The 26,409-nt window shown below is 36.4% G+C and overlaps 1 protein-coding gene across 3 annotated transcripts; it reads left to right on the top strand.

The window, feature by feature from the left end:
- The first annotated feature begins 442 nt into the window (after positions 1 to 442).
- Positions 443 to 26,280, top strand: CCNH (cyclin H). Of its 3 annotated transcripts, XR_005019479.1 has the most exons (10): positions 462 to 703; positions 2,615 to 2,737; positions 10,714 to 10,787; positions 11,864 to 12,074; positions 15,269 to 15,432; positions 18,459 to 18,529; positions 20,712 to 20,823; positions 23,896 to 23,968; positions 24,544 to 24,660; positions 25,448 to 26,280. XR_005019479.1 is itself a non-coding variant. In XM_036849167.1 (9 exons), exons 1-9 carry the CDS (start codon positions 587 to 589, stop codon positions 24,580 to 24,582), a joined length of 969 nt encoding a protein of 322 aa, XP_036705062.1. In that variant the 5' UTR covers positions 443 to 586; the 3' UTR covers positions 24,583 to 24,762. The 3 variants fall into 3 exon arrangements, 2 of the variants coding, with proteins under 2 accessions (XP_036705062.1, XP_036705061.1); XM_036849167.1 differs by lacking the exon at positions 25,448 to 26,280 and having other exon boundaries at positions 443 to 703; positions 23,896 to 23,953; positions 24,544 to 24,762; XM_036849166.1 differs by lacking the exon at positions 25,448 to 26,280 and having other exon boundaries at positions 24,544 to 24,762.
- The last annotated feature ends 129 nt before the right edge of the window (positions 26,281 to 26,409 follow it).

Below are 26,409 nucleotides of genomic sequence, written 5' to 3'. Positions count from 1 at the left end.
AAAGAGCCAGGAATGCTTCTGCCTTAGGATCTTGGCTGTTTCATCTGCCCCAAGATCATCCCCACATGATTGGTAGCCCTACTCCCTCAACTCTTTCAAGTCTTTGCTCAAACATCACCTTCTCACTGAGGCCTCCTCTGAACATCCTATTTAAAAGTTGACCTCCTCCAGAGTGCTTTCCTTACTTCTGATTATCTCTTGTGGCTTGTTTAGGTTAGCCTCCACATGCCCTCAATTTACTTCCCTTTTGGATATCCCTGCCTGTCGCTTCTCCTTTAAATCTTGTCGGAAAGGGGCGGAGCTAGGGCCGAAGCTCACAAAAAAGGAGGACCATGTCGATAGGCTACGCCCATTTGATTCGCGGGCGGCGGCCTGAGACCCCGCGAGACTTTCTCCTAATCCGCTCCGGAAACGCGATTGCGGACGGAATTACCACGTGACCTTGACGTCGTCAAGCCCGCGCCGACCGGCGTCAGTCCGTGGGCTTCCGCGGAATCCCGGAGGTGGCTTAGCTGTTTTACGTCCCGGTTTTGTGCCGTTGGCGGTCTTCTCTCCAGACTCCCTGGGCCTTGCCTCCGACTTCACCATGTACCACAACAGTAGCCAGAAGCGGCACTGGACTTTTGCTAGTGAGGAGCAGCTGGCGCGATTGCGGGCCGACGCCAACCGCAAATTCAAATGCAAAGCTGTGGCGAACGGGAAGGTGAGCGCTCCGGCTGCCGCCCTTCTTCCTCGAGCTCTATAAACTCTTGTCCGTCCCTCTCCCCCGGGACTTCCCGCACACCTCCCTCCCACCTCCTCGGCGCGGAGTGCGTTTATCTGTTTAAAAAGTAGCGAGCACTTTGCTAGGTGCAGTGGGTACGGAGACGGACATGGCCATCCATCCCCGTAATCGAGTGGCAGACAAATAACCAGTAACATGGCGAAGAAGCCTTTGCAGCATGCTTATGTAGTGGGGGACGCTTTTCTTAGTGGCTGTTGTGGAGATGATGGGGAGATGACTTTCCCGGTGGACAGAGCCACAGGTGCAAAGTAGGAGGCCAGAAGTTTCAGGGTTGGTTCCCCGGAATGCTCATGATCGTGTGTGGCGGAAGCTGAGTATTTGTGCATGAAAGGTTGGAGAAGGTAAGCAGGGAACTATTAAGCGGAGGTAAATAGTTTGAACTTTGTGATGGAGGAATAGGGAAACCTTTGAAAAATTTTAAATGGGAAATTTATCAGAGTCTGTTCTAGAGAGAGCTTTGAGGGAAGGAATGGATCGATTGGATGGGGGCAGGGGGATGAGAGACCGTTAGCACAAACCAGTTGACCACAGATGGTTTGGACTATATGGTCTGTCAGCCACGTCCTTCCTGTTTTACTTTTACCTGGAAGTCTCGTCTGTTTCATATCACTTTATTTTTGTGCTGCACAAAGTAGTACATATTGTGCTAAATTCTAAGTATTTAGCAAGTGTTAGTTCATATAATCCTCACAACTACCCCATGAGGTAGATACTATTATTATCCTTGCATTATATCTTAGGAAACTACAGAGAGGTTGAATAACTTCTCAGGCTATATTGCTAGTAAGTGGCAGAGCCAAGATGTGAAACCATGTAGTCTACTTTCAGCATTCCTTGTGTAAACCACAATGCCATGCTGTCTCTATAAAATTAGCACCTGTGTTAATTTCCTAGGAAACTAGGAAAAATTACTCCATAAAAAAATTACCACAAACTGGGTGGCTTAAAACAACAGAAATTTATTGTTTTACAGTTCTGGAGGCTAGAAGTCTGGGATCAAGGTGTTGGCCGAGTGGTGCTCTGCAGCTTCTTTTCCTCTTCCAGCTTCTGGTAACTCCAGGTGTTCCTTTGCTTGTGGCACCTAACTCCGGTCTCTAGCTCCATCTTTACATAGTGTTCTCCCTGTGTTTCTGTCTCTTCACATGTTTTTCTTATAAAGCTACCAGTCATATTGGATTAGGAGCCCATTCTACTTCAGTAGGACCTCATCTTAACTAATTACATCTGCAGAGACCTTATTTCCTCACATTCTGAGGTACTGAGGGTTAGGACTCAACATACCTTTTTTGGTAGTCGTAATTAAACCAATAACAGCGCCAAATAGATGTTTGTTGTAAAATTGTAGTATTTATCAACCATGTAGTGTATTCTGTAGAGATTTTATAAAGATGGAGAAGAGGTAATGTGTTAAGGGTCAGAATTATCCTTGAGGCACTTGTTGATTTTTACCTCAACCTGTGTTGACTTAATAACTGACTGAGAAAGGGATATTGAAAGTTTTCCAACCATTGACAATGTGTATCTTCTTTTTGATTTATAAATAGTGACATCAAACCTGTGAACATATGCACACACTCCTCATGATTGCTTATACATTAGTGAAGCAAATATTCAGCTAACATTCCGAGAAATTATGCAATTACAGTATAGTTTCAGTTTATTGAATATTTTCTTAAAAGCTGTTTTGTGTAATATTAGCAGTTCTATAAAGAGAAAATGAGGTGTGGTATATTTCCCTTTGGTTGGAGATATAAACTTAATTTAATCTAGACAGAGAAAAAAATATTAAGATTATCTAATTAAATTTTTGTTGTAACTTCTGACTCACAGGTTCTTCCAAATGACCCAGTCTTTCTTGAGCCTTCTGAAGAAATGACGCTGTGCAAGTATTATGAGAAAAGATTATTGGAATTCTGTTCGGTGTTTAAGCCAGCAATGCCAAGGTCTGTTGTGGTAAGTTACAGTGATGAAGTATAATGTCCTTTAGCTAACTTATGAAATCTGACTTCTTATAAATATTTAAATCAATTTTCTATCCACTTTACTCAGAAATGCACCTGAGTTATATATTTATATAAATACATAATTTATGTATTTAAGTTTTGTCACATATTTTTCAATAAAGCCATTAAATTATGAATTCCTATGTTGTATCTTACACAGTGTTTCAAGAATCATTCCATATCTAAAGAATTTTGAGGTCTGCTAGATAGGTCATGACATCCTCACTTCATAGAGAAAGAAAAAATCAAATTACTTTCCCTCTAGGTTCTCATGTGGTTGTTTCAGATGTATGGTTCTGAGGACCCTATTTGTGTGTGTGTGTGTGTGTGTGTGTGTGTGTGTGTGTACATTGTGGTGCGGTAATGGTGAGGAGAAACAGGTAGTTAGAACTTTTTGGCTATATGGATTTGTGTATGCTGTCCCTGTAATTGTTCCTATTGTTTGTGTTTTTTTTTTTAATTGGAGTTTATTTGATTTACAGTGTTGTATTAGTTTCAGGTGTACAGCAAAGTGATTTAGTTACACATATACATATATCTATTCTTCTTATTCCCATATAGGTTGTTACAGAGTACTGAGTAGAGTTCCCTGTGTTATACAGTAGGTCCTTGTTGATTATTTTATATAGAGTAGCATGTATATGTTAGTCCTAACCTCCTAATTTATCCCCCACCCCCCACCTTTCCTCTTTGGTAACCATAAGTTTGTTTTCTAAGTCTGTGAGTCTTTCTGTTTTGTAAATAAGTTCATTTGCATCATTTTTTTAGATTCCACATATAAGTGATATCATATGATATTTGTCTTTCTCTGACCTACTTCACTTAGTATGATAATCTCTGAGTCCATCCATGTTGCTGCAAATGGCATTATTTTGTTCTTTTTTGTGGCTGAGTAGAATTCCACTCTATATATGTACCACATCTTCTTTATCCATTCATCTTTCAGTGAACATTTAGGTTGTTTCCATGTCTTGGCTATTGTGAATAGTGCTGCTGTGAACATAGGGGTGCATGTATCTTTTTGAATTATAGTTTTGTCCAGGTGTATACCCAGGAGTGGGATTGCTGGATCATATGGTAGCTCCATTTTTAGTTTTTTAAGGAAACTGCATGCTGTTCTCCACAGTGGCTGTACAAATTTACATTCCCACCAACAGTGTAGGAGGGTTCCCTTCTCTCCACACCCTCTCCAGCATTTATTGTTTGTGGATTTTTTGATGATGGCCATTCTGACCGGTGTGAGATGATATCTCTTTGTAGTTTTGATTTGCATTTCTCTAATAATTAGCAGTGTCAAGGATCTTTTCATGTGCTTTTTGGCCATCTGTATGTGTTCTTTGGAGAAATGTCTATTTAGATCTTCTGCCCATTTTTTGATTGGGTTGTTAGTTTTTTGGATATTGAGCTGCACGAGCTCTTTGTATATTTCGGAGATTAATCCCTTGTCGGTTGCTTCATTTGCAAATATTTTCTCCCATTCTGAGGGTTGTCTTCTCGTTTATGGTTTCCTTTGCTATGCAAAAAGCTTTTCAAGTTTAATTAAGTCCCATTTGTTTATTTTGTTTTGATTTTCATTACTCTGGGAGGTGGGTCAAAAAAGAAATTGCTGTGATTTATGTCAAAGACTGTTTTGCCTATGTTTTCCTCTAAGAGTTTTATAGTGTCTGGTCTCACATTTAGGTCTTTAATCCATTTTGAGTTTATTTTTGTGTATGGTGTTAGTGTTCTAATTTCATTCTTGTACATGTAGCTGTCCAGTTTTCCCAGGACCACTATTGAAGAGACAGTCTTTTCTCCATTGTATAGTCTTGCCTCCTTTGTTGTAGATTAGTTGACCAGAGGTGTGTGGGTTTACTTCTGGGCTTTCTATTCTGTTCCACTGACCTATGTGTCTGTTAGTGTGCCAGTACCATACTGTTTTGACTACTGTAGCTTTATAGTATAGTCTGAAGTCAGGGAGCATGATTCCTTCAGCTTCATTTTTCTTAAGATTACTTTGGCTGTTTGGGGTCTTCTGTGTTTCAATACAAATTTTCAGATTTTTGGTTCTAGATCTGCAAAAACTGCCATTGGTAATTTGATAGGGATTGCATTGAATCTGTAGATTACCTTGGGTAGTACAGTAAGTCTGCTACATACGAACCTTCAATTTGCGAACTTTCAAAGATGAGAACATGCGTTTCCATGTCCAATCACGTTAAGTTAGTTCACATGTCTGGCATACATTGTCATATATGTGCATCCTCTACAAGTGGTTGTGCTTTTGTGTACTTTAAAGTACAGTACTGTATAGAGTACAGTAGTACAGTATATTTATTTCAAACCCAGGATGTCCAGAAGCAAGCATAAAAGCAGTGGAGATGTAACTGGTACTACTGTACTTTTCAAGGCACTGTACTGTAAGATTAAAAATGTTTTATTTTTTGTTTGTTTTTTATGTATTATTTGTGTGAAAAGTATTATAAATCTATTACAGTATAGTACTTATATAGTTTCCCAATCGTGTTACTTGGGTACCTAGGCTGACTTAGTTGGACTTACGAAGAAATTGGACTTACAAATGCACTCTGAATGGAACTCGTTCAGATGTAGGGGACTTACTGTGCAGTCATTTTGAGAATACTGATTCTTCCAATCCAGGAACATGGTGTATCTTTCCATCTGTTTGTGTCATCTTCAGTTTCTTTCATCAGCGTCTTATAGTTTTCAGAGTACAGGTCTTTTGCCTCTTTAGGTAGGTTTCTTCATAGGTGTTTTATTCTTTTATTCTTTTTCGTGTGATGGTAAATGGGATTGTTTTCTTAATATCTCTTTCTGATCTTTCATTGTTAGCGTATAGAAATGCAAGAGATTTCTGTGTATTAATTTTGTATCCTGCAGCTTTACCAGATTAATTGATGAGCTCTAGTAGTTTTCTGGTAGCATCTTTAGGATTTCCTAAGTATAATGTCATCTGCAAACAGGGACAGTTTTACTACTTTTCCAATTTGGATTCCTTTTGTTTCTTTTTCTTCTCTGATTGCCATGGCTAAGACTTCCAAAACTATGTTCAGTAACAGTGTCGCGAGTGGATATCCTTGTCTTGTTCCTGATCATAGAGGAAATGCTTTCAGCTTTTTACTGTTGAGTATGATGTTAGCTGTGCGTTTGTCATATATGGCCTTAACTATTAACTATGTTGAGGTATGTTCCCTTTATGCCCATTTTCTGGAGAGTATTTATCATGAATGGGTGTTGGATTTTGTTAAGCTTTTTCTGCATCTATTGAGATGATCATATAGTTTTTATTCTTCAATTTGTTAATATGGTCTATCACACTAATTAATTTGCAGATATTGAAAAATCCTTGCATTCTAAGATAGATCCCACTTGATGATGGTGTATGATCTTTTTAATGTATTGTTGGATTCAGTTTGCTAGTATTTTGTTGAGGATTTTTGAGTCTATGTTCATCAGTGATATTGGCCTGTAATTTTCTTTTGTGGTATCTTTGTCTACTTGTGGTATCAGGGTGATGGTGGCCTCATAGAATGAGTTTGGGAGTGTTTCTTCCTCTGCAATTCTTTGAAATACTTTCTGAAGGATAGGTGTTAACTCTTCTCTAAATGTTTGATAGAATTTGCCTGTGAAGCCATCTGGTCCTGGACTTTTGTTTGTTGGGAGTTTTTAAATCACAGTTTTAATTTCAGTGCTTGTGATTGGTCTGTTCATATTTTCCATTTCTTCCTGGTTCAGTTTTGCTTGATTTTACCATGCAAAGAATTTGTCCATTTCTTCTGGGTTGTCCATTTTATTGGCAGATAGTTGCTTGTAATAGTTTCTTATGATCCCTTGTATTTCTGTGGTGTCCAGTCTAACTTCTCCTTTTTCATTTCTAATTTTATTGATTTGAGCCCTTTCCCTTTTTTTCTTGATGAGTCTGGCTAAAGGTTTATCAGTTTTGTTTATCTTTTCAAAGAACCAGTTTTTAGTGTCATTGATCTTTTGTTTTCTTCGTCTCTATTTCATTTATTTCTGTTCTAATCTTTATGATATCTTTCCTTCTGATAACTTTGGGTTTTGTTTGTTCTTCTTTCTCTAGTTGCTTTAGTGTAAGGCTAGGTTGTTTATTTGAGATTTTTCTTATTTCCTGAGGTAAGATTGTATTGCTATGAACTTCCCTCCTAGAACTGCTTTTTCTGTGCCACGTAGGTTTTGGATCATCATGCTTTCGTTTTCATTTGTCTCTATGAATTTGATTTCCTCTTTGATTTCTTCAGTGATCCATTGGTTGTTTAGTAGCATATTGTTTAGCCTCCAGGTGTTTGTGTTTTTTACAGTTTTTTTCTTGTGGTTGATTTCTAATCTCACAGCATTGTGGTTGGAAAAGATGCTTGACATGATTTCAGTTTTCTTAAATTTATCTAGGCTTGCTTTATGTCCCATCATGTGATCTGTCCTGGAGAATGTTCTGTGTGCACTTGAGAAGAATGTGTATTCTGCTGCTTTCAGGTGGAATGCTCTAGAAATATCAGTTAAGTCCATCTGGTCTAATGTGTCATTTAAGGCCTGTGTTTCCTTATTGATTTTGTTTGGATGATCTGTCCGTTGGTATAAATGAGGTGTTAAAATCCCCCACGATTTCTCCTTTTCTGGCTGTTAGCATTTGCCTTATCTATTGAGGTGCTCCTGTGCTGGGTGCATATATATTTACAATTGTTGTATCTTTTTCTTGGATTGATCCCTTTATCATTATGTAGTGTCCTTTTTTGAATCTTGCAACAGTCTTTATTTTAAAGTCTGTTTTGTCTGAGTCTTGCTACTCCGGCTTTCTTTTGATTTCCATTTGCATGGAATATCTTTTTCCATCCCCTCACTTTCAGTCTGTATGTGTCCCTAGGTCTGAAGTGGGTCTCTTGTAGACAGCATATATATGGGTCTTGTTTTTGTATCCATTCAGCCAGTGTTTGTCTTTTGGTTGGAGCGTTTAATCCATTTACATTTAAGGTAATTACTGATATGTATGTTCTTATTGCCATTTTGTTAACTGTTTTGGGATTTTGTTTTTTAAAGCTATGGACTCTTAGATGGAGTTTGAATATATTTTTTTAATTAATTAACTTATTTATTTTTGGCTGCGTTGGGTCTTCGTTGCTGTGTGCCGGCTCTCTCTAGTTGCAGCGAGCGAGAGCTACTCTTGTTGCGGTGCACGGGCTTCTCATTGTGGTGGCTTCTCTTGTTGCGGAGCATGGGCTGTAGGCACACGGGCTTCAGTAGTTGTGGCTCGCGGGCTCTAGAGCACAGACTTAGTAGTTGTGGCGCATGGGCTTAGTTCCTCCGCGGCATGTGGGATCTTCCCGGACCAGGGGTCGAACCCGTGTCCCCTTCATTGGCAGGCGGATTCCTAACCACTGCACCACCAGGGAAGTCCCTGGGATTGTTTTCACTAGGTATTTTTTCTTCCCTTCCTCTTTTGTTCTCCTCTCTTGTGATTTTATGACTATCTTTAGTGTTGTGTTTGGATTGCTTTTTCTGTTGTAGATTTTTGGTTTGTGGTTACCATGAGGATTTGGTATAGTAGTCTATACACACACACACACACACACACACACACACACACACACACACACACACAGAAGATTAAGTTCCTGGTCTCTTAATTTCAAATGCATTTCCAATATCCTTCATTTGTATTCTCCTCACAGTTGCTACTTTTGATTTATGTGTGGATGATTTCCTACCTTTATGTTTGCTTTTACCGGTGAGCTGTCCCATTCGTAATTTTCTTGTTTCTAGTTGTGGCCTTTTCTTTTCCGATAGAAAAGGCATTCTTTTGGCATTTTTTGGAAAGCTGCTTTGGTGGTGCTGAATTCTTGTAGCTTTTTCTTGTCTGTAAAGCTTTTGACTTCTCTGTCGAATCTGAACGAGAGCCTTGCTGGGTAGAGTATTTTTGGTTGTATGTTTTTCCCTTTCATCACTTTAAATGTATCATGGCACTCCTTTCTGTCCTGTGGAATTTCTGCTGAAAAATCAGATGATAACCTTATGAGGCTTCCCTTGTATGTTATTTGTTTTTTTTCCCTTGTTGTTTTTAATAATTTCTCTTTGTCTTGAATTTTTGTCAGTTTGATTAGTATGTGTCTCGTTGTGTTTCTCCTTGGGTTTATCCTCTGTGCTTCCTGGACTTGGGTGACTGTTTCCTTTCCCATTTTAGGGAAGTTTTCAGCTATAATCCCTTCAGATATTTTCTCAGGCCCTTTCTCTGTCTCTCCTTCTGGAACCCCTATAATGCAGATGTTGGTGGACTTAATGTTGTCCCAGAGGTCTCTTAAACTGTCCTCATTTCTTTTCTTTCTTTTTTCTTTAATCTGTTCTGCGTCAGTGATTTCCACCATTCTGTCTTCCAGCTCACTTATCCATTTTTCTGCCTTATTTATTTTGCTATTGATTCCTTCTAATGTATTTTTCATTTGAGTTAAGGTATTGTTCATCTGTTTGTTCTTTACATTTTCTGGCTCTTTGTTAAACATTTCTTGTGTCCTCTTGATCTGTGCTTCCATTCTTTTTCCTATCTTGGATCATCTTTACCTCATTACTCTGACTTTTTTTTCATGTAGATTACCTGTCTCCACTTCACTTAGTTGTTCTACTGGGGTATTATTTTGTTCCTTCGTCTGGATTTGTGTATTTTTGTTGATAGAAAATTAACTGAAATTTAAAAACTGAAAGATTAAAAAGGGGGAAAGGTGTATAAAATATTTTTCTCTTATCTCACAGATTTGTTGTGAATATCAAATATGAAAGTTTTGTCTTAAGTGAAAGTAGATCATACATTTTAAAGTTATACCAAGTGAATAATTTATGGCCCAGAAAAGAATAAGCTCCTAGAAAATATTCTCCATTTTTATAGTTGAAAAAACTGAAGTACATTGAAAATACCAAGTCCAAAAGTATTCATAGTGTTTTCTGTTTTTTACTGGACCTTTAAGAGATCTGATTCATGAAAAATTTTAAATGTGCTTGCTTTCTATTTCCAGATTTGGTCTTAGTCTTTTCTGATAAGAAAACTGTAACACAAGGTGGTAGGTTTAAGTGATCTTTTCAGATGGAGAAACTGAATCCTTGAATGAACTTCTTTGTGGAATTTGTCTTTATATAACTTGCTTATTTATAACTGTTAGTTTTGGGTTTTGTTTCACATAAAATGACAAAACTAAACTTTTAAAATATTTAAAAAGAAATGTATTTTTTTCTATTCTAAAGTAGATAAATATTTATTTCATTGGTTTTAGCCAAATGAAATAGTTTTTAAAAGTACAGGCAGACCTTGGTTGAAAACAGCCCTGTCCCTTATTAGATTTGTGACCTTGAACAAGTCAGTTAACCTCATTGATATTCAGTTTCTTTTTCTATAGAGATAGCAGTACTTCACCAAGCTGTTACAAGAATTAAAATAAGATGATAGTTTTATACTTGGCACAGAGTGTGGCACATGGGGTGCAGTCAGTAAATGGTAGGTGCTGCTTCTCCTGTTTGGTTTGGCAGCAGGTTAGATCACAGAACCAGAGTGGATTTAGAGAGAAGGCTCATTGCCCTGACCATGTTATTCTGCCAGTATTTTACTAGATTGACTGCTTGAGCTGTGATCATTTGTATAAATTATACAAATATATATAATTGTGTAAAACCCCCCCCACATTTTTAAAATTAAGCCAGTGACCATAGGAAGGATAAGCCAGGGTGGGTGGGGAAGGACAACAAAGGGTTGGCTGTGGTTTTTCTGTTGTAATTTATCACAATTTATTTTGACTTAAGAAGTAATAAGTTTTGGGTTTTTTTGCAGGTGACTTTTTCAAAGAAACCTTTGCATAAATAAGTTTTTTTTAATACAAAATATAACTTGTATGTGTGAATAGGTTCTGATAATATATGTATTTTTAATCTTAGGGTACAGCTTGTATGTATTTCAAGCGCTTTTATCTTAATAACTCAGTAATGGAATATCACCCCCGGATAATAATGTGAGTATAAGTCTAATTTATTGATTTTCATTTAAGAAGACTTTTATACTATTTGAGCATGTGTGTGTGAAAAAATGACTTCCTAATAAAGGGTAATTTAGACTTGCATTCTATTCTGAACTTAAGATCCCTCCTGATACTCATTAATATACCTGTATAATTCTTCCTTCCCTGTAATACTGATGGCATCTGTATTGGCACTTGTCCAAATTCAAATTCTGTTTTTCTTAAACTGGCTTCCATAATATCCCTTTCTGTTAGCCAAACCTGTCTTCGCCCTTTTGCTCTGACTGAGAATCATTTACGGTTACTCCTCTTCCTGTACATCCCGTCAGTTTACAAGTCCTATAGTTCCACAGTCATTTCACTTGAACAAAGGTCTGTTGTGTTTCTGCCCTCTGCTAAGCACTGTGCTTATCATTAAAAATAAGGATGAAGTTAGTATGAGACTCATCAAAGAACTTGCTGTCAATTGTGCTGTCCCTGTATATTTTCTCTTTTTCATTTCCATTTCTACCAGTCTAGGTCAGGCCCTTGTTACTTCCAGTCTTGGTTTTTGTGGTAATCTTATTACTAATTTCTCACTCTGAAATTTATGTAGTAGCCATGAGAGTTTCATAGGTTTGTTCCTGAGGTAATAATCCCCTATTTAAATGTCCTTGGAGACTTCCACTGATGGCTTTCCATAATGTTTCTTTAACATACCTTTCTTCTCAGGCGCATATGTACATATGTGTGTACTATTTTTTTTTCTCTTCCATCTATATTTCATGATGCTGAGTACCCTTATTCTTCAGTTATTTTGTTTTTCCAGATATTTAGGCTGAACTATATAAAACTGGCATTAAGTTACTAATGACTGAATGCTGTGGCACTGTTATACAGTTCAACCTAATTTTTATAGTCTCTGTATGGATAAAAAGATTAAACAGGAAACTCTCTCTTTTTTTAAATCAATTTCCTTAGATGTCTAGTATAGTCATTTGTGAATATTAGGCAATTTTAGAACATATTTTAGAAATATTTTGGTATTTCTCGAAGTATATACATATACCTCCCCTTATTTTTTCCTCTAGGCTCACTTGTGCATTTTTGGCCTGCAAAGTGGATGAATTCAATGTGTCTAGTCCACAGTTTGTTGGAAATCTGCGGGAGAGTCCTCTTGGACAAGAGAAGGCACTCGAACAGATTTTGGAATATGAACTACTTCTTATACAGCAACTTAATTTCCACCTTATTGTCCACAATCCTTATAGACCCTTTGAGGGCTTTCTCATTGATTTAAAGGTATTCTTGCTGACTAAAGTAAACTGGTGGAGTGAACTCCTTTGCTATTGTTCTTTAACCAAAATAATCAAAATTTTATAACTAGTAATGATCCTAATTGTTACACAGTTAGGCTTGCTAAAATGTGTTTGGCCTGGACTTCTAGGGCAATAGTTCTCAAACTTCAGTGTGCATCAGAATCACATGGAGGGCTTATTAACTGAGATTGTCAGACTGTAGTTCTTGAGCTTCTGATTTAGTAGATTTGCAAATACTGGTCGAGGGACCATAATGAGGACAATTGTAATGCTTTTAAAGACTTAAGATAACTCTTCTAACTCAAGTATACTGTCTTGGATCTTCATACATACAGAATTCTTAATTTTAAACTACAAGATTGCTAACTGACTTCTATTTTTAGAAATTTTACAAAATTTTAATTTTAAACTAGAAGATTGCTAAGTGACTTCTATTTTTAGGGTGTTGTGAACTGAAGTCAATATGTGGGCATCAAAAATAACAGTAAATAAATGTTTTGTCAGAACATTGACAAAAGCAACTTGTTTTGGCCCTGAGGAAGGACTTGGATAGTGTGAGTTAAGTGAACAGAAGTCAAAAACTGGTTCATTTATCTTGAGTGGCCAAATTTGGGTGCCTTCTGTATGTCAAACATGGTGCTTGAGGATGTAGTCAAGAACAAGACAGGAACAGCCTCCACTTTATAGGCCTTACAGTCTAATGGGAAAGACAATCATATATTCAGTGTGCTAAGTGTTAACAGAAGGGGAAATACAGGGTACTTTAGAAGGAGATAGCAGATTGAGAGGAAGGGGAGACAGTTCTGAGAAAGTATAATTTGAAGTAAAATTCAGAGCAAGAGTAGGGATTGGGTGGTAGAAGAGCATCCCATTCAGAGAGACTTTTCTGGTCAAAGGCCCAGACTTAACAAACCATGGTGTACTAAAGAACCTAAACAGAACTTAGAGGTAAATGGGGAGGACTGCCACGGAGTGCTGCCTGAGTGGAAGGCAGAGTATAGACTGTGGAGGTAACGTTACAGATTTTGAATAGAGCAATGGGATGCCAGTGAAAGGGTCAAGTCTGAAGAGTGGCGTGATTAGGTTTGCAGCTATAAAAAACATGTTGGCAAACTCATGCATCAGCCTGTGTCAGATGTTTATTGCACACCTGTATGTGTCAGGCATAACGTGGAGAATGGATTCGAATGGATGAAGGGATACCAGTTGGGATGCTGTTATAGTAGTTCAGGCAGAAAGATAGTGGTTGGTTTGACTCATGAAGTGGTAGTGGGTACAGAGAGAGCTTCTTGAGCTTTAGAATCAGTAGAGCTTGAGGAATGATTGCGTACAGAGAGCAAGGACAGTGGAAGAACCCCTAGGTTTCTGGCCTGAGCATATCGGTGGATGGTGGTACACTTATACAGGAAACTGGTGCAGGAGAGATTTATTGATGGTGGTGGGGTAGGGATTTGATGAATTTGGTTTGGGACATGATGAATTTCGATTGCTTGCAAGACATTCAGGTTGGTAGATATTTGTGTCTGGAGGCCAGAGAAGATGGCTAGGCTGGAGGTGTAGATTTGGGCATCACTGCCACCCCAGGAAGATTTAAAGTGGATTGGCCATAAGGACCGTTTAAAGGGTAGCTAGAGAAAAGTAAGAATCTAGTAAGAAGACTGAAGAATATCCAGAGAGGTAGGACTTCTGGAGAAGTGAAGGGAAGTAGAATACTTTTAGAGTATAATCAGGGGAGGCTCTCCAATCCTGCTCAGAATTCAGGCAATCCTGCTCAGAATTCAGGCAAAGTAACAGTTGACATTTGCTAGATTTAGTGCCAGAAAGGTGACTTGTGATCTTGGTGAAATTAGTCTTCTTGGAGTGTGAAGGAAAAAAGATTGGAGCTGGTTGGGGAATAAATAGGTGAGAAAACAAGTGTATATAACTTGGATTAAACAGCTTGTCTTTGAAGTGGAAAAAGAAGATGGGATGATTGAGAAGATGGGGGAACTGCTAGAAGTAGAAGAAAGGAACAATTTTTTGTCGTGTTTTGTTTTGCATGAGAAACTGATTTAGAAAGCTAGTAGAGAAAGCTTAATGGAACATGTGTAGCTCAAGTTTTCCTTTGGAGTGTGGTAGAGGGCCTGGCATGGGATTCTGAAGCAAGGTAGAAGAACTGGCTGTTTCTCTTAACGGAGGGAAAGAGGAAAGCATGGGTGAGGATAACGTTATGTTTGGGGATTTGGCCATAGCAGGAAATGAAGTGTCTTTGTTATCAACAGAGATCATTTTCTGAGAGCAGTGGAGTTTCTGAGAATTATCAAAGACACTGAGTCAAGTAGAAAGTGTTTAACATAATCACTGAAAAATGGGAGAATACATTTTCTATGGAATATTTTAGCTAGGCAGTGTTGAGAGCCTTGTTGAGGTCAGTGAACTTGAATTTATAGTAATATTACCAGACCTGCTTGTTGTATTGTTTTCTCTAGCAGCACCCAGAAATCTGGGTAGAGTTGCAAAGCAGGTTGGTTGAATTCGACCACTATTGAAGTTTTGCTGGAAATATGTTGGCAGCATACTGGGGCAGGGAATTGAAGAGGGAAATGAGAACCAGTGGACCCTGGTGAGTAGGAGCAAGTATAGGGATAAGGAACCAGAGGTCCTGAGGAGGAAGTCAAAGAACAGCTGTGAAGTAATTGAGCAAATGTACGTACTGGGAGAGGGAACACTGTGGTCAGAGTAGAATGCTGGATTTGTCATATCAGAGGTCAGGCATTTTGGGATGACAAGACCTGTGTGTGATTGTACAGTTGACTGGCTATTTTGTTTCAGAGTATAGAAAAGATTTCTTACTGCTTTGGGACTTGAATGTAGATATCTGAAATATATCTGGGGTTTAGGATTTAGGGTTCATCTTAAAAGGTAAGAATGGTTAGAAAATAGGGGATCATCCATATTTCTTGGGCATATACTAAAAATAATTCTGTAATCAAACAAAGATTCATTTCCCAAAAGTAAACTTTTAGTAGAAGGAATTTCAAATCAAAATGAGGTGGTGCTTTGGTTTCTAAATGAGATCTTACAGGAGTTACTAAAAGTATCCTGTGTTAAGCACTTCTGGTTTATAGGAATAGTTTTGTACTGTTATTACTCCATTAAACCCTCAGAAGTGATAACATTTGCAAACTTTCTTTCTAGACTCGCTATCCCATGTTGGAGAATCCAGAGATCTTGAGGAAAACAGCTGATGACTTTCTTAATAGAGTTGCACTGACGGATGCTCACCTTTTATACACACCTTCCCAGATTGCTCTGACTGCCATTTTATCTAGTGCATCCAGAGCAGGAATTACTATGGAAAGGTATTATTTTGTGTTTTAACTTAGATTAGACTCAGTCCCTCAGTTTATTCCTTCCTGGAGTCCCAAGTTTGTAAGTAAGGTTCACTTTGTAACGTTAGTCCTTCATATCTCCTGTGGTTGAGGGTTGTTGAGGGCAACTGAGGGAAGAAATGGAATCACCTTTTAAGGAAATATTTAAAAATTCAGTGAAATATTTTTGAGCTAAGAGGATCCATTTATGACTGAAGTAGAATTAAATCAGGTGATCCTCAGAAGACTGATAACAGCTATCAATATATGGCAAATTTAGAAGTTTTGTGAACTGGTAAGCAGCATGAGTGCAACAAATACGTCTGCCTTGTTTTATCATTAATCTCCTGCTGTGGAGCATGTATGGAACATGGAATTCAGTAAAGATTTGTTGAATGAATAATACTTGAGGGAATGTCCAAATGAATTTTAGGGAGCTATAGATACTAATAGCTGATACATAAGTGCGCACTGAGAACCAGGCTCTGTGATAAGCACTTTACATGAATTAAATTCACTTGATTCTTACAATAATATCTTGTGCGAAGGTTAATTAGATATTTATTATATTCATTTATAACTAAAGCACAGGCTAGCAGTAAGTTAGACTTTAAAAATCTTTACATTTAATTTCTTTATAGCAATTTAATTTCTTTATACCTTCGAAGTTCTGCTTGATTCACTCCTAGAAATAGCTGAGGAGGAAAGATGATAAAACTCTCTAAATTTAAACTTTTCTGCATGTTTGTAATCCCTTGTCTGTAATTTCATAATCCATTGATACAGTGGCAGGAAACATGAACAGATGTGATTTAGTCTTTATTCAACTGAATGGGAATAGTTTTAGGTTTCTTAGCAGAAATATTAATGTTACTGATTACAAGACACTGCCCCAGAGATATCACTGAAGTATTTCGCATTTCATGGTATATACACCATGTTAAGTTTCTAAGACATGAATAATTCTGAATTTCAAAACAAATCCAAGATAAGGGATTGTGGGCTTGTATTTTGTTTAATTTATGGTATGCCTCTTCTGTATAAACACAGTTCACCAACTGTGTCTAAGTATATACATTTAATCCCAAAGTGATCTATACCTTCATTTATTGACTAAGTTTAATTTATGGTATGCCTCTTCTGTATAGACACAGCTCACCAACTATATATAAGTACATACATTTAATCCCAAAGTGATCTATACCTTCATTTATTTACTAAGCAAACCTTTATGGAGGTTTTTTTTTTACATTGCCTTCTATGCACCATGCACTGTACTATACTGTAGAAATATAAGAATGAACAAGCTATCCTTGTAGGAAGGGTGGCCATGCAAATTGATACCTATGGAGTTTGCGGGTATGGAGCTTCCATAGTGTAAGGGAAAAAGCCTCTTTTTCACAATTCAGACAACCAGTTGTTTGCTTAATCTATTTAAGCATTGTATCTTATGCAGGTATATGCTAATTTTTCAGTGGTGAGATTTTTCTTATGTCAGTAGAGAGGGATGAAGGATCCTAAGGTCCAAATCAGAGTGTATTTCATCTTAGAAGTTTAGTTAGTTATAATTTCAGATAGGCAGGTGAAAGTGAAATTGTGGTACCTTGGGCTGATTGCAAATTGAATACACTTTTGTTGCATTCCCAGGGACTATAGACATTTGGGCATTTTTTTCCCTTGAGGAAATGCTTTCAAATCATTTTTAGCTTCTGACATCCTTTGCAACTTTTGAGATACATGGAAATTGCCTTTATATTTATTACTGATTTCAAAAGGGGGGAGTCCTTGTGCTGTTGTTACATTCTGAATGAGGCTTTAAGATTATTAGTCATAGAATGTTACATTGTTGTTGATTAGAGGTTTCTTCTTTTTCATTGGATTTAGAGCTTTATTTTTCATTTCCTAGTTTGACTTCTTAGGTAATGAAAAAAAAAAAGATATCAGAAGTGTGAGGAGTTTTAGGGAGAAAAGTGAAAGGAAAAAACTAATTGTTATTTTGAATTACTGATAACAAGAAATGTATTAGTTGTTAGGGGAGTTATTGATTTCCATATCTAAAATGAAACTCCCACAATAGACGATGAAGATGTAACAGCAAAGGTAGTTATCAAAACTTTGTAATGTAGTTTAAATGATTTTGATAGTTTAAAAGACATACAGCAACAAAATTTCTTAAAGAATCGTCTTTCTAATTTTTGTAATTTTATTTCACCCGAGAAAAATTAATAGTTTTTTTTACATTCATGTTTGAAAGATTACATTGCCTTGAGAATCTGTTCACTTGGGCTTTTATCAGTTATAGATCAAGTTCAAGTATATAAAACCTCAGTAACTAAAAATTTAAAAATAGAAATTACATTTTTACACTGTCATTAGTTCCAAGAAAACAGATAATTGGGCTTTATGTACATTTATGGAATAGTATTAACACCTTTGATCTGGACTTGATGCAAAAAAGATGTAATAGATTTGTAAAGCGTGGGGTGATGTTCTTATGGGTTTGAATACCTGTTTGTCCCAAGAAGAGCAATTATAGTTAACATGGACTTGATATTAAGGGGAGAGAGAATCCTTACTAGTGCCAGGTTTTAGCTCTGCTGCTACCTGACTTTATTCATAACTTCTCGTCCCTGTGACTCAGATTCCTCACCTGTAAAGTGAGTGAGATTAGACTCATAGGGTCTAAATATTAAACACTTAGCATTAAAAGTATTGAGTATTGCTCCTGTTAGTTTCATATCATTTTCTCTCTGAATATATTATGGAAGTTAAATTAACTTGAACATTAAGCATTTTGAATCTAGTATAAATTGTAGTAAATCCTTAAGACTGTAAGAGATGCAGATTATAGTTTAGTAGAGTTCAAAGTATTGTTATTTAACAGTTTTAAAGTAAATTTATTTAAAAACTAACCTTGATGATGAAATGAACATGGAGGAAAATAATTTATGATGTCATATTTTCTCAAGGTGCTATATGTGTTCAATAGATTTAAATTTCTTTTTTTTCTTTTCCAGTTATTTATCAGAAAGTCTGATGCTAAAAGAGAACAGAACTTGCTTGTCACAGTTACTAGATATAATGAAAAGTAAGTAAAACAGAACACTTTATAAAATACTCTTCTATCACAAAGCTACTTTCTAAGTAAATAACATCCTGGTATTTAACTTGAGATAACAGGTTATTGTTTAGATTTACTTACATTGAACTGTTGTATCATGGAGGCATGAAGGATACATTGGTGAAGAACAAATAGAAGGTACATGAAAGAAAGTAGTTTTTACACAGAACTTTTTACGAAAGTGAAAATATAATCAGATTCAGAAAGGATTGAGATTCAAAACAGGGTCCTTTTAAAGTATACCCAGATATGATGAGCACTGAAAAAGATCTCAGGGAATTAAAGCCTAATTAAATTTGAAACTTCCATTTTGTAGGTAAATTAGCTTTAACTAGTTAATATGTGTCATTTGCTAGTTCTGCCAGTATTTTGAATTTGGCCCAATGAAACTGATTTCAGCCTCTTGGGCTTCAGAGCTGTGGGAGAATCCATTCTGTTGGTTTAATAAGCCTTACTAAGTTTGTGGTAATTTTTAATAGCAGCCTCAGGAAACTAACATAGCTCCTCACAGCAAAGAATTATCCAGCCCCAACTAGTGTCGATGCTGAGAAACACTGTCTTAAGGGTTTTTTTTTTCTTCTTTCACTTTTTAAAAATATAGTTGGTTTACAGTGTTGTGTTAGTTTCAGGTGTACAGCAAAGTGATTCAGATTCTTTTCCATTATAGGTTATTACAAGATATTGAATATAGTTTCCTTAGCTGTACAGAAGGTACTTGTTGAGTCAGAACCTCCACTAAACTGGGTGGCTACGTTAGCCAGTCCTTTCCATTTTCATACTTGCTCATGTCACACTGCATGCTCATGGCTACTAGACTACTCGTTAGGGTTAAAAACAGTGTGTTTGTTTGTTTCCAAACCTTTTGTGCCAGTTGTCCTTGTTAATAAAATTTATGGTTTAAATACTGAATAAACCAATAAAATATGAGATTGAATATCTTGATCTTGGATGAGAGGGAGTACTTCTTACATGTTTTATGTTTCGAAAGTCAACATGCTTCAGGGCATGGAAGTATCATTTCTTATTTCTTTGCTTGAAATTATCTTTGACGCCTTCCCTCTTTGAGAAAAATGGATTTGTGATTTACGAACCATCAGGTAGGTTTTCAGTTATACCACTAGAGGGTTCACTTCCAAAGCTAATTGCAGTTTGGCCATAGACATTTGGATCAGGGAATTTAGTAGGTAGAAGAGGTCTTAAAGGTAACTCACTGTGCTCATTTTATAGCTGACAGTTTTATTACTGATTTTGTCTCAGTACCTTTATTTTACTCCATTTGTTTTAGTACAAAATAAGAATAGCTCTTGATAAAACACTCAGAGCTTTAGCGATATTAAGGTATCTTATTCATCATTTTTCACACAAAGATACTGTCCTAAGGGTGTTAAGTCACTAGTATTAATTCAATTGCAAACACTGCTTTATTTGCATTATGAAATAAGTCACTCATTTGGAGCACGTGCCTGGCTAGTAATAAGCCCTGGATCTCTCATCATTTCCCTAATAAATCTTGAGATTTATGTTCTTTGGTTTATTGTAGTTGAATAACAAAATGGACCAGGGTAGAGGATGTTTCTGCGATTTTAAAGTCAGTGCTGTTACCCTAAAGAGGACATATTTGTTTTCTTGGTCATACTTCATTGTATAGGTTTTGTATTTTGTTAAAGCAAAGGATCACTGACATGTTTTTACTAAGCATCTTCCCTTCATTACATGTTATGTAATAATGGTTCTTTGTAAATAAGTAGTACACTCTTGGCCTGCCATCTGTAGGATAGAATCTTTTGAATATGGTTGGTGGCAGGGAACTAAGCATGTTTACTAAATCATGTAGGGATTTTTTAAAAGCCTTATTAAAACTAAGCAAAAAGTGACCATGGTAGGATTTTAAAAAAATACTGACTAGTAGGGCATGCTTATCTTTAGGCCATACATGATGTGGGCTAAGCAGCAGACAGCTATAATAACTTAACTAGAAGTATGGTGTTCAGTGGATTTTAATGTGGAACAGTATTAATCCTGGTAAGAATAATCACATTTCAAGAGTGTTTTTTGTTCCCAAAACTAGATGGGAAAACATCATTCAACTCCCTTATGAGAACAAGGCTTTTTATTATCTACTATAAATCCTTTTTTTATCTCCACATAGGCATGAGGAACTTGGTAAAAAAATATGAACCACCCAGACCTGAAGAAGTCGCTGTTCTGAAACAGAAGTTGGAGAGATGTCACTCTGCTGAGCTTGCACTTAACATAATTACGTAAGTAGATGCGAGACTGTTAATTCAAGAATAGATATAATTATTACTGTCTCCACCTAGTCCTTAAATTACTTAATTGGTAAATGTTTGCTCATGTGGGGAAAACTGACTTACCCATTAAATCAGATTTTTTTTATTGACTGGAGATTTCTAACAGGATTAAACATGAAATAATAAATTACGAATTTGGCTTTCATAGTACATTCTGCTCCTGCTTTGACTAATGTGTTCTTTGGCTTGTGGGCCCTGTCCCATTCTGTTACTTCTTGTGGGGTCCCGTGGGCAGAGTCTTCCTAGGGAATTCCTGCACCTCTTCTTGCCCTTTTAATCTTTCAGTTCTTCGTAGGTCTGGTATCTCCTCTGAAGAACAAGTATACTGTTCCACACTTACTTCTGTTAGCTAGGGTGGGGAAACTTGGCATATTTTCTCTCAGTGGTAACTTTATATTGAAGACAGAACCAGTAGGAAAATGTGCTGTTCGATCTCTTCCTGCAGCCATAAGAAACACTGTTAATGTGTCTTACTGATTTGTAGGCTGAATGTGGAAATCACCATTTTCAAGTTCTTAATGCTTTGCAGTTTGAAGGATCTACTTAACCCTTTTAGACATTTAAAACAATTGAGGATCTGGGCAGGTATAGGAATGGTAAAACTATTATTTTCTATTCTGTGGAATGCATTCTGTAAAATTTACTGGGGGTTAGCTCTGGCATCTGAACAGTAAGATGCATTTGAGATGTTTTTGATCTCTAATCGGGGATTGTATCCTATTGGATAATATATGAGAAGCCAGAACAGCATTCCAGGGTCTTCAAATCAGGTACACATGACTCAGATTCTTTAACTATAAAGTTGTAGTAGGAGGATATCCAAGGACTTATCAAGTGTGCAACATATGGGACTATATTATATTTGTAGCTGTAACTGTAAAACATGGCTTAGCATAGAACTTAAAATTGGTAAATTTCATTCCTGGGTTTCAGTGGTAACTAAGGAAGGAAGGAGTGATGGCAGAGAGGTAAAGAAAAATGTTGACTTTAATGAATGAAAGTATTAAAGCACTGATTTATAATCTTTTCACATTGATTTTGAAATGGGCTTAGACCAGGCATTGGCAAACTATGGCCCATGGGCCAAATCTGGGCCACTGCTTGTTTATAGAAGTAGTTTTATTGGAACAGAGGTACACCCAGTAGTTTGCATTATTGTCTACTGCTGTTTTCACACTATAGCAGAAGAGTTGGGTAGTTGTCACAGAAACTGCATAGCCTACGAGGCCTAAAATATTTACTCTCTGACCTTTTCAAAGAAAATTTTGTCAACCTCTGAATTAGACCATTGAACTATTAATCCTACCCTTCCACCTAGGTAATGGACCATAATCCAAAATTCCTAATTGCCAGAATTTACATCTTACTCCAGGTGACCATTTGCTTTGCACTGTGTCAAGCAGATCTTGCATATCTATGAGTACTTGAGGGGTGCTTCTCAAACTGTCTGTAAAGGACTGTTGGTTTTCTTTTTAACCCATTACAGACCTATACTTTTGTAAAATATAACCAATTACTTAGAAAAACAAAATAAAAAGACATAAAAAATAAGCTTAAATTTTATTAGAATCAACAGTCATAAATAAATCTATCAAATTGCTATAAAAGTTTCTAAACATACACTTAATTTCTGTACTTATCTCATTGCACACTGGAAATGGTTCAGGGACCAGCAGCATTGGTCCATGGACCCACTTGTAAGTACTACTTTAGGGTAAAATATCTTTCCTTGGTCTTTAAAATTCTTTTATCTTTTTCAATACACAATAATATATTGTCATTATTAAAGCCAGTTAATACAGGTAAACCAAAGTTCTCCTTGACCAAAACCTAAATTCCAGTTTCAACTGAGAGGTAACTTATAGTTGGTGTCTTACCTTTGCCAAGCTTTTCTCTGTGTATGTGTATATGAAATAAGTATATGAAATTAAATAACAATAAATAATTGTTTTCATATAAATCGTATAACATTTAATAGTATCAATCTTTAACTTTTGCCAGTCTGGGTGAAAAAATAGTGTCATGTTGGTATTTTAATTTGCATTTCCCCTAATACTTTGAAGCATTGATATTTCTGTGTTTAACAATCATTTGTGTTTCTTCTGCATTGCATAATTATAACCCGTGCCCAACTTTCTGGTGTTATTTTCTTGTAGTTCTTTTTATATACCCATCTTTCTATATATATCATACAGCTATTTTCTTCTATTGTTTCTTTCACTTTGTTATTTAGGCACCTTGTCTTTTGCTTCACACTTACATCTGAACCTTTCTTACTCTAAATTAATCAATATTTTATTTTGCCTTTTGTTCAGCTGTAAAAGCAATTTACAATTGTTTGTGCCTGGTTTGAGGTAGAAATCTAGTAATATTAATTTTTGTTCAAATAAGTAACCTGTTGTGCCAGCCATTTAAAAATATTACATGATTTTCTCTAGGTATTTTAAATACTCATTACAGATTAAATCCCTATATATACTTGGTTGTTTTTTGCCTGTCTGCTCTGATCATTGATACTTGTAATTCTTTGCTGATACAGTCAGCCCTCCGTATGTGCAGATGCAGAGCACCAACTGTCCTGTTGCCATCTTATATAAAGGACTTGAGCATCCAAGGATTTTGGTATGCATGAGGGGTCCTGGAACCAATCCCCTTCAGATACCAAGGGACGACTACCACACTTTTAATTACTATAGTTTACATATATAGTGTGTGTTTTGATGTTAAGTGGGACGAGCTCCCCATGCTTTGTTCTCTTTCAGATTCTTTTGCTATTTTTGCAGCATCTTTCCCAGGTCAGAGTTAGACTTGATAAGCTCCATGAAAAATTATTTAAAATTTTAATTAGAATTGCATTGAATTCAAAGAGTAATTTGAAAGATATTGTCTTTCTGTCCATAATTTTTCACCTCTTTCCCTTTATCCAGGCTTTGTTCTTCAATAGATGTATCTCATAGCCTCGCTAGCTTATAGATTCTGTTGCCAGTATAATATTGCTTGTTGATGGTTGCTTAATTACAGGAAAAAGAGGAAAGGTTATGAAGATGATGATTATGTCTCAAAGAAATCCAAACATGAGGTATGTTCTCCAAAGGTAAATTTTAAGTTATCATTGCTGTATATTCTGGTACAACCATAATGTTAAGATTTTACTGTTCCAGAGTGCAAGCATTATAGACAGAGGTGTTGGGTATTGGAAAGCTTTCATTTCTTTTTTTGCATCCTTTATGTACATTGTCCATTATTAGAGGAATTTTTCTCACTTCTGTCTTGGCCTGTTCTGAAGCAGTATAATAGTTACTTGATGAAGAATCCCTCCTAAGGTCATAGAAGGTAGTAGGGATATATTTTTTGATCTTCAAGGATTCTTCTCCTACCCTTGTTTAAAAAAAAATTGTACCTGGCAAGTCAGATAAAAATGAATAATCAGAGGCAGAAGTTCACAACTGTAACATTTATTCTTGTCACTGGACTAGTCTGGTGAGACCATGCCATATTATTATAAGGTTAAACTGCTACAAATTTTCCTGGTTTATTTACCTTTTATAATCAGCATAGCGAAAGGAGAACATTTTCCTAAAGGGAGGCAAGGAGGCAAGAAAGTAAACAGTACTGGTTATGCTTCAGTATAGTGTTATCCTTATAGCAAACATTTTCTTTCCTTCTTAGGAAGAATGGACTGACGATGACCTGGTAGATTCCCTCTAAACATCTGAAATTGATTTGTCAATGCTAACTAATCAACAGAAGGATGAAGCATATCTGGCATTTAACTTCAAAAATGAAGTAATGTGAAAGCATCAAAATATATTAGACTTTTCTATTTATGTTATTTAAAATTTTTTCCTTTCAGGGTAGCTTTATGTGAAGTAAAACATCTTCAAAGGAGCCAGAATAGCACCTAGTTTGGGTAATCTTGCCCCACCATGACTAATATCAAATCAGTCTTTCTATGGTAGCCAAATTAAAGCTGTAATTTATTTGCCTATATTGTTTATACAAGATGTCATTAAGCAAACTTATCCTTTTTTAAAAAGGCACCACAAAAGACAAAACTTTAGTAGTCAGTTTTAAAAGTGCTAAGGAATGTTGGCTATTATAGCATTTATTCAGTTATTTAACTGTGATCTTATTCAGTTCCTAGAGTTGGAACCAGAGTATGAAGGTCTGTCAGATTGTTTCTGGAAAATGGGGTTGAAGGAATTCTGAGAAACTCAGTTGCCCTAAATCTAAGTAAGTTTTACAGATGCAAACCTCTCCTCAGTGTCAGTGCATCCCAGGATGTACTTTTCCATAAAGTGTAGGTACCATTTAATTACATTTCAGTATTTGACGGTAGTATTTACTATATGCATATCCTTCAATAATAATTCTTTAATTTTAGGTTTGCGTTGTTTTAATTTCCTTCTCATTGAGGAATGAGGAATAAAATTCATGAAGTGTGGTTTTATAAAAGTGGAGGGGAAGAAGCCAAAAGTGACAGTCCTTCACTGCAGTCCCGGTGAAGCAGTGGTCCTGCCAGGCTCTAGACAGAAAGGCAAACTGTTCGGAATTTATCTTGTTTCTTTTTTAGGTCACTAAAGTTTGGCGTCAGAGCATGGTCCACATTTACCTCTGAAAATTTTCCTACCCTTTAAAAAAATGTTTAGAGGTTTCATTTCATCATTGACCACCTAAGTTACTCCAAGGCCTACAAAGGTAAATGACAAGTAAGTTTCCTATTCCAGCTTAAGAAATAATAAGCATGTCATTAAGATAAAAAAAAGCAGAGTGTCTTTAGGTTTGTGGGTTTTTTTAGAAATAAAAGGCAGGAGAAGCAATTCAGATTGAGAAATGGCAGGTCAGTATGGTTAAAAAACTGAGATGTGAGTAGTGGGAGAGAACAAATTGCTGAGCACTAGAATCGACCTTTTTGCATATTGTTGAAATGTTTTTGGAGATGTCCATATCCCTTCTAGTCTATCCTGGAAGGAGACCAAATGGCATACTATTGTCTAACTAACTAACTGAAAAGCAGAGGGGAAAAGATGGAATTAGGTTGACATCAAGAAAAAGGAGCACCTGGTGTGTTTGTTAGTGTTTTGCTATCACTGTTCAACTGTGATCGCAGCTACTTCAGGTCTAGCTACCTCTATACAAATAACAGCATTTAATACTTTTGCAGCTGAGGGTTCACAAAATTTCTGCATAGTATAGTTTTAACACTTGAATGCTTAAAATACAGGAAGAAACAAAGTGTTGCTCTTAGAACCTAGGCCTTTAGAAAATTTTTTTTTTTTACTGGGGAAATGCTTTTCCCAGTACATCCCCGTCTGGCTCTCTGTATGCCTTCTCTCCCCTGCACAGTTTTATGGGAGGGAATGAATCGTTAACAAATACATAATGGAATCCTTCAAAAGAGACCATCATCAGCCAGAAAAAAAAAATCTCATCTCCCTGGGCCTTGCTCTGGTACTAAATTTGAACTGCCCCTAAAAGGAGGAAGAAAATAATGAAATTATTAAATGTTTAGCTGTATTTAGACAGAAGTAATCA

Source organism: Balaenoptera musculus, chromosome 3 (genome assembly GCF_009873245.2).
Source record: "Balaenoptera musculus isolate JJ_BM4_2016_0621 chromosome 3, mBalMus1.pri.v3, whole genome shotgun sequence".
NCBI lineage: Eukaryota > Metazoa > Chordata > Mammalia > Artiodactyla > Balaenopteridae > Balaenoptera > Balaenoptera musculus.
Note: the sequence above shows the minus strand (reverse complement) of the source record. Positions and strands in the feature narration are given on the sequence as shown.

Bases quoted from the DNA above. Each gene is read 5' to 3' on its own strand.
- CCNH (XM_036849166.1), top strand. From the start codon at position 587: ATGTACCACAACAGTAGCCAGAAGCGGCACTGGACTTTTGCTAGTGAG. The intron at 15,433-18,458 runs GTATTATTTTGT...TTTCTTTTCCAG, and splicing joins GCAGGAATTACTATGGAAAG to TTATTTATCAGAAAGTCTGA. The intron at 23,969-24,543 runs GTAAATTTTAAG...TTTCCTTCTTAG, and splicing joins ATGAGGTATGTTCTCCAAAG to GAAGAATGGACTGACGATGA.